This window comes from Macaca mulatta, chromosome 5 (genome assembly GCF_049350105.2).
Source record: "Macaca mulatta isolate MMU2019108-1 chromosome 5, T2T-MMU8v2.0, whole genome shotgun sequence".
Taxonomy (NCBI): Eukaryota; Metazoa; Chordata; class Mammalia; order Primates; family Cercopithecidae; genus Macaca; species Macaca mulatta.
This window is the reverse complement of record NC_133410.1, coordinates 889,352-897,630: the sequence shown is the minus strand read 5'-3', so window position 1 is coordinate 897,630 and position 8,279 is coordinate 889,352. Positions and strand designations below refer to the sequence as shown.

The following is an 8,279-nucleotide window of genomic DNA, read 5'->3' as shown; positions in this document are numbered from 1 at the left end:
GAGGCGGAACTTGCAGTGAGCCGAGAACGTGCCACTGCACTCCAGCCTGGGCGACAGAGCGAGACTCCGTCTCAAAAAAAAGAAAAGAGAAAAGAAAAGAAAGAGAAAGAAAGAAAGAGAGAGAAAGAAAGAAAGAAAAGAAAGAAAGAGAGAGAAAGAAAGAAAGAAAGAAAAGAAAGAAAGAGAGAGAAAGAAAGAAAGAGAGAGAGAGACAGGCAGAAAGACTCAGTGACAGAGAGATACAGCGACAGAGAAAGAAGAGACAGAGACCCAGAGACAGAGATAGAGACCGAGACAGGCAGAAAGACACAGAGACAGAGAGATACAGTGACGGAGAAAGAGACAGAGAGAGAGAGGCAGAGGAAGACGGGGCAGAACGTAAGGCTGACAGAGGGTCTCTGTCCTCCGTGCCCCAGGCCCCAGCTCCCGGTGTGCTTGGAGCGCAGCCTGGCCTGGGTTACAGAACTGGAGAGGAGTCAGCCTAGGAGTCCGGTGCTGAAGCTCAGACCCCCGGACCCTTCTGCTGGGAGGAGCCTGCACTCCCTGCACCCCTATGCAGACTGCCCCAAAGGCACCAGCATCTCCCCTGCATGCAGCTTGCGCAGGTGGCAGGGTCAGTCGTGAGCCTGGCTCTGGGCTCAAGGGGTCCTCTCTGGGGTCACTGTCAGGGTGAGCTGTTGGGTTACCCACCCAGTTAGGGACGGAGGGAGAAAGTGCCAGGGCCGAGAAGCGACCTCTTTCCTGGACCCAAACATCTCACCCTTGCTGTCCCCTCCCAGGTCCTGAGGAGGCAGACTGAGCAGACCAGGCTGGGGCTCAGGTCAGGCCTCCAGGCATCGGGAAACAGAGAGTCCACTCCATAGCGTATCCAGCTGGAGGCGTGTGAGGACTGAGGCCTCGGACAAGGGGAGGTGGAGATGACCTGAAGGGCCACTGGGGGTCCAGGGGTCGCTGACAGGAAGGGGCCTGGGTGTACATCCTGCCTCCTGTCCCTGGGCCCAACCTTCTGAGCCCACTTGGCTCAGATCCAAGGAGAGAGGAAGGGACGGTGCTGGGGGTGCCCACACCAGGGAGGCTGAAGAGACCCCAGTCCTAGGGCATAGGTCCCCCTCCAGGAGGTTGCCTGTGAACCCCCAGGCCCATGCCCCTTCTCGCTGCCTCTGGGAGCCCCCGTGGGCTCGGCCCTGGTGCCATCACCCTTCCCTCTCCCCCAGCGCTCCCTTCCTCTGCGGAGGATCCCCTACCAGGTCAGCAGAGGAGTGGGGACGGGGCAGAGGCGCTGGGGCCAAGGCTGGGGGGTCCAGGCTTCTGAGTCCTCCTGAGCTCAGGCTAAACACGGGACACCGGAGGGGATGGGGCTGAGGGCGGGGGAGAGACCGCATCCTCCCAGCGCCAGCGGACTCCCTGGGACTCAGCCGGGAGGGGACACTGACAAGTTAATGTGGCGGCCACCGGCAGCGGCCCCCACTCTCCACCCACCCCCACTCACCACCAGGAGCACAGGGCAGCTCTAGGGTCCCGGTGCGCCCCATCCCTCCCGCCACCCGGCGCCCGACATTGCACAGCAGGGACCCGACCGCAGGGCGGACCAGACCGAGAGCCGACCTTGCGGCGACCCTGCTCTCCCGCAGTGCCGCGTCGCCGCAGAGGAAATCCCGGGGGCCGGGGGAAGGGGCGGTGGGGTCTCCAGCCTTCGTCCCGCTAAAGGAAACAGCGACTCTGTTACACTGAAAGTCAGCCCAGGCCGACCTGCGGATCTCCCGCTGCGAGGGGCTTGGTGGGTTTTCAGGGGTCTGGGGGCCCCCTTCTCCCGCCCTGCGATGCGGGGAGGTCCGGGCAGAGGGCTCGGGGCGGCGGGCGGCGCTCAGGGGCACGGTCCCCGGAGAATGGGGGGGCAGCGACTCCCCCTAACCCCTGACCCCTCCGCCCGGGAGGCAGCGACTTCTCCACCCGAGGGTTTCGCACCCATCGGCCCAGTGCGGACCCTGTAGGGAGCAGGCCCGCATGGTCGCCTGCATGGTCGGGCTCGGGGCGCGGGGGCAGGGCCGGGGGCGCCCAGATCAGGGGCGGGCAGGGGTCGCAGGCCCAGGCCGGGGAAGGTCGCACCCGGGCGGGGTTGGAAGGAGACGGGGGCGCTTCACTCGGATCCACCCCCGCTCCCGCCCCGCCCCCGCCCCCGCCCGGCGCCCGCGGCCCCGCCCCTCGGCGCTCCCCTCCCCCTGCTCGTCACGCTCGGACGCGGGCGGGGGGCGGGGAGCGCCTCCGAGTGACGCGCCCTCCTCGCTGTGCCCTTCAGCCGCCGCCGCAGCTCACCGGGCGCCACATGGACCCAGCCGGCCCGAGCGCGCCCCGCCGCTGACCGCCTGCGCCCCGGGAAGGTAACCGCGCCCCGAGCGCAGCGCCCGCCCGGTCTCCGCTCCCCGGGTCTCCCCCCGGCGCCGGTTTCTCCTCCCCGGCCCCGGCTTCTCCCCGCTTTTTCCCCCGGCCCCGGTTTCTCTTCCCCGGCCCCGGCTTCTCCCCTCTTCTCCCCCGGCCCCGGTTTCTCCTCTCCGGCCCCCGCTTCTCCCTCCGGCCCCGGCTTCTCTTTCCCGGCCCCCGTTTCTCCCCCCGGCCCCGGCTTCTCCTCCCCGGCCACCGCTTCTCCCCGCGGCCCCGGCTTCGCCCCGCGTCTCCCCCCGGCCTCCGCTCCCGGGGTCTCTCCTCCACGGCCCCGGCTTCTCCCCCTCGCCCCGGCCTCTTCCCCCGGTCCCCGTTTCTCCCCCCGTCCCCGGCTTCTCCCTGCGGCCCCCGCTTTTCTCCCGGGCTCCGCGCGCGCGGGGTCCGGGGCGGGCGCTGTCCACTGCCGCGGTGCTGAAGCGGCCCCCGCGGTCCCGGCCCGTGCCCGGCCTCCTCCTCGCTTCTTCCTGTCTCCGAGGCTCCCCCTCTCCTCCCTCGCCCTCTTTCTTTCCTCTCCTGGCGCGCTCCCGCCTGAGGGCCGCTCGCCCGCCCGCAAAGCCGAAGGGTGCGGGTGCGGCGGGGCTGGAGCCCTGCGGGTGTGCGGGGCCCGGCGGTGCCCTTCTTCCCCGCGCCGCGGGAGCCAGGGGAGAAGTTTGGAGGAGAATCGGCGCTGCGGCAAAGGCTCCGAGGGGCGCTCCCCACCCGCCGCCCTCCCAGTCCGCGCGCGAGTCTCCTTCCTCTGCGGAGAGCGGGGGGTGAACCGTCTAACAGTGTCTCTCCAGGGACCTGGGTTTCCCTGAAAGGAGAGACCCCACAAACGGGGGGGGCGCACTGCGGCTGCTGTGATTTCAGAAAGCGCTTCCCAAGAGGGGACCAGAGCGCCCCACCCCACCCCATGCACATCTCGGGAGGCGGGAGTGCTCGGTCCCCGTTCCCATGTGTTCCCCGAAGGCTGATCCCCCTGAAGTTTCTCCCCAACCCCGATCTCTTCTACGTGGGTCATGTGGGGGACACACTGACTGCAGTGCCATCAGGGATAGGGTGACCCAAGCCTGCCTGGTCAGAAGCCACAGGAGCCCGCCCTGAAGGGCAGCCGCTCAAAGACCCACCCCCAACCCTTCTCCACTGCCCTGGGCTCCGGACCACCAAGGAGGCGCTGCTCCAGACACGGAGCTGCAGAGCAGAGCAGTCACCTTCAAACGCCCCCTGGGCCCCGCCCCTGCTTCCGCAGCCTGGCGCCAGGCGCCTCTGAGCGTTACCCCCTAAGCTGTCAGCAGCCCTCCCTGCAGGGGCTTCAGACACCCCAGGAGCTGGGCAGACCACTTTCAGGTCCTCTGGGGTCCTGGTTTGGGTGTGGGGACAGAAACCCCTCACGAACGGACTTCCCAAGCAGCCGCTCCTGGTGGGGGGGGTCCAGCCCACAAGGTATTAGGGGGACACGAATGATGGTCTCTGGGGAAGGCCAGGCAGAGGCCTGCTCAGGGTGACCCGTGACCACTTCACTCTCCCCCAGGAAGAACACTCACTCCTGGCCACACTCGCATGTGAGTTCTGACCCTTGGAGGAGCCGCTGTGGAATCAGAGCAATCGCCATGGAGTTCGTGATGAAGCAGGCCCTGGGAGGTAGGAAGCAGGAGGTGGGGTGGGGAGGGGCTGAGGGGCCGGGCCGCTGGGACAGGCAGACATGGAGAGACCACCACACCAGCTGCTCCTCAAGCGGTCCACCGCAGCAGCGCCACTGCAGCCACACAGCCACCAACTGTGTGGAGGAGCCTGGGGCCTGGGGCAGAGGAGCAAGGACCGTGCCCAGCAGCGCCTGGGGCAGAGGAGCAAGGACCGTGCCCTGCAGCGCCCCCAGCCCAGCCCTTTTCGTGTCCCTGAGACAGAACTGGTGTCCCTGGCGGGATAGGGGCTGCCCTGTAAGCTCACTCTGCCCCGCTGCTGTGGTCGGGGCAGAGCCCATGGACCACGCTGATGCAGGTCCTAGGGGAGGGTGGACACCCTGGTGTAGGCTTTGCAGGGCCAATTCTAAGTGGCCAGGCTAGGCAGCCCCCAAGGGGGCTTCCTTTGGGTGAGGAGGGCCCAGCGGTGGGAGAGCAGGATGCAGGCGGCGGCCTCAGGGACAGGTGTGGGGACAGAGCTGGCCTGTGCATTTGGCGAGGACTCTGTGGGTTTCACTTGGGTGAGGCAGTGCCGTCCTCAGGGAGCCAGGGCTTGCTGGTTACAGGAGCAAAGGAAAAGGCCCAGAACAACTTGTGTGTCTTGACCGCCTCCCAGGAGGGACGTGTAGCCTTTTTTGTGTGTACTGGGGTGGGGGCAGGCCCCCTTCCAACCTGCTGTCTGCTATTTGATAGGAACCTCGTCCCCACTTCATTGTGGCCAGAGACCATGCCAAGGGCAGCGGCTAAGTCCCTAGTCCAGGAGGTGGGCAGAGCCTGGGCCATACTGGTACAGACATGTCCCAGCAGAGCTGATGGGGTCAACTTAGGCCTCAGGGCTGTCCTGGCGAGTCTCAGTTTTGCTCAGAGCCATCCATCTTATGTTCCCCCAGCTCCTTGGTGCAGCACCAGTGCCCAGAACTCCTGTGAAGGGAACCTGTGGCCAGTGCCCGATTCTACCACTGGAGACACTTTACTTGGGTGGCCTCCACAGGGGAGTATCCTGACCTGATGCCGTTCACACCTTGGTGTGAGTCAGGCCGCCTAGAGCATTTCTGCAGTGGGGGAGCCAGCTGGGTTCGAGGGGCCAGGGACAAGGGTGGACAGAGGGCAGGTGCCGCTTCCCCCAGGACAGGAGCTGCCTGCCTGGCTGTCTCCTGGTGGGTGACTGTGCTTCCACTCAGCACAAATTAAATGAAAAGATGTTGAGCCTGGCCTGGGGCCACATCCTGGAGATTTCGTGGTCAAGGGTAAGCTGCAGGTTGAGTCTAATTATAATGATTGCGTCACCGGGCCGTGATTCAGGGACTAGCCTGCATCTGCGCTGGGAGGGACGCACGTTCCACCCCGGGAGTCCCAGACTGTTACAGATAATTAATTAGGTGGCTAATTCAGGCCCTGAGGTGGGCTTGTAAGAAAACTGAAATATCTTATTTGGCTGTCTACATGACTGAAATTAGCTGGGTAATTACCAGCCTGAATTCCCTTTTTGTTTCATGGCAGCCCAAAGTTTCTCCTGCAGCAGCAACGGGGCAGGCATCACTCAGCGTGGTGGAGCTGAGAGGGGGCAGCCGGCGGACCCCAGGGGGTTCCACGCTGAGTGCCGCCTAGAGCACCCCACATTGGCTTTGCAGAGCACGTGAGGCTCGGAGCCAGCACTGCTGAGGGTGGGAGCTGGTGGGGGTTCCCAGGCGAGACCTTGTTTTCTGCCTCTGTGCCTCTGTCCCTTACCCGGCGAGCCTCATCGTTGCTGTCTCAGGATGCGTGTGAGTGAGACAGAGTGAGACAGAGATGGAAAATGGGGGGACCTCCAGACAGCACGACAGAGCTTGGCAGAGACCCCAAGAGAAGTACTGAGAGACAGACCAAGCCCCGGACACAAAGAAACTGGCAGGTGAGGGAGCAGGAGGCACCCGGGAAGCCGTTCAGAGAGAGGCAAACCCAGAAACAGGGTCAGGGAGGGGGGAGCTGGAGAAAGAAAATGACAGCCCAGAAACAGAGACAGAGAAAAAGACACAAATGTGTTACTCAGCACGCACAGGGCCAGACAGGTGAAAACAGAAGGCACGTCAGAGACAGAGAGAGGGGGAGACAGAGACAGAGAGAGGGGGAGACAGAGACAGAGGGAGAGACAGAGAGAGGGGGAGACAGAGACAGAGGGGGAGACAGAGACAGAGTTAGAGAGATAGAGATGGAGTCAGAGACAGGGAGAGACAGAGATGGGGAGAGATAGAGAATCAGAGACAGAGAGAGTGGTGAGAGGGAGAGACAGAGACAGAGGGAGAGACAGTGGGGAGAGGGAGAGACAGAGAGAGGGAGAGACAGTGAGAGGGAGAGACAGAGAGAGGGAGAGACAGTGGGGAGAGGGAGAGACAGAGAGAGGGAGAGACAGAGAGAGGGAGAGACAGTGGGGAGAGGGAGAGACAGAGAGAGGGAGAGACAGAGACAGAGGGAGAGACAGAGAGAGGGAGAGACAGAGACAGAGGGAGAGACAGTGGGGAGAGGGAGAGACAGAGAGAGGGAGAGACAGTGGGGAGAGGGAGAGACAGAGAGAGGGAGAGACAGAGGGAGGGAGAGACAGAGGGAGGGAGAGACAGTGAGAGGGAGAGACAGTGGGGAGAGATGCATGAGAAATGAACTGCTAAGAGGAGTCAGGGCCGGGAGCGCAGGCAGCACGGCAGACGCACACGTGCACGCCCGTCAGAGGGCGCAGCGGAGAGGAGGAAGAGGTGAGGACCTGCTGGGGGCTCTGGGCAGGGGAATGGGCCTCACTGAGAGGCGGCCTAGTGAAGTCATGGCCACTCGGGGGCTGTCCACGGCAGGCTGGGTTGCAGGTGTGAGTCTTGCCGAGGAGTGAGTGGCCCAGGCCTGCTCATCTGACCCAACCCTGGGTCTCAAGGAGGGGCCCCTGTTGGGGCCACCGAGGGAAGGAAGCACGGTGGCTGCTGGGGTGACCGCTCACGGGGGAGCAGGAGGCTCCTCTGCAGCAAAAGTGACCTTGAACTGGGGCCGGGCCTCCCTCCACAACATGTGGGTTTGGATCCAGGGTCCTCATGGGAGTAATTTAAAGAAACTGGTTTCATCAGGCCAGAAAGTCGGCCTGGGAGAAACACGGCCTGGGAGCTCTGTGGACAGCGTGGAGGAACGTGGCACGTGTGGGTGCTGTGATCACTACAGACCCTTACAGGGCTAAATTCGGCAGAAGCGACAGTCACCCACTCTCCCGTCCTTCCGCCTTGATGTGACACACACCCTGTTTAAACATGCTCAGGTCCTCGGGAGTGTGCGGGGCAGGCGGGCAGGGGCTTCAGGTGGGAGAGGGTTTGCAGGATGCATATGTGGAGAGGGTGGGGTGCAGAGTGGGGCGGGGGCGGGGGCGTGGGAGGCAGCAGGACACACTCAGGAGAGCCTCTGACAGCCCCAGCAACGGAGCCCAAGGCAGGACGTACCCATGCTCGGCTCTGCCACGTGTGGGGAGGGCTAGTGGGCAGGTCCAGTGACTCCGGTGGTTCAGTCACGGTGGGCAGTGTCCTGCAGTGAGTGCCCCTCACCCATCCAGGCCCAACCCAGGGGGCGCAGCCTGGCCTGGGCTCGGTGGAGAAGCTGTCCTTGTCCCCAGAGAGTGGCGCGGTGTTGGGTTCTGTGTCCAGTCCTACATGGGGAGGGAAGGAGTTGAACGTCTGGGGAGAACTCACCTCAGGGGCATGGTCCTGGGTTTGGTGTGAGGAGGAGGACTGTGGTCACCCAGGCCGGGGTGGACGAGAAGCGTCTCGTGGACGGCCCAAGCAGGAAGTGCAGGGCTCTGCCCTGTGGGAGAACCTCGAGGACCATCCACGGTCGGAGAGCCCCTCCGCACCCCTGTAGGGATGGGCTGTGAGTTCTCGGCAAGAACAACCCAAGGGGCTTGTGGGGGCCACCAGTGTCCACCTTGGGGGTTCACGCAAGGCTGGCAAGCGGTGTCCACCTTGGGGGTTCACGCGAGGCTGGCGAGCGCTGTCCACCTTGGGGGTTCACGTGAGGCTGGCGAGCGGTGTCCACCTTGGGGATTCACGTGAGGCTGGTGAGGGGTGCAGTTGGGAAAGAATCTCCCTCTGTGAACGGAGACCACCAGAGCCAGGAGTCCAGGCCATGGATGCCTCAGCCACACTGCAGCCAACACCAGCATCTCCCCCAGCCCTCCACGGG

At 64.2% G+C, this 8,279-nt stretch overlaps 1 protein-coding gene across 1 annotated transcript in view; it reads left to right on the top strand.

Annotated features, from left to right (window-relative positions):
- The first annotated feature begins 2,282 nt into the window (after positions 1-2,282).
- CPLX1 (complexin 1) overlaps positions 2,283-8,279 on the top strand; it is a 44,474-nt gene continuing 38,477 nt past the window's right edge. The window contains 2 exon segments of the mRNA NM_001257684.1: positions 2,283-2,378; positions 3,950-4,059. Of these exon segments, the coding sequence (NP_001244613.1) occupies positions 4,029-4,059 (31 nt within the window). The 5' untranslated portion in view covers positions 2,283-2,378; positions 3,950-4,028.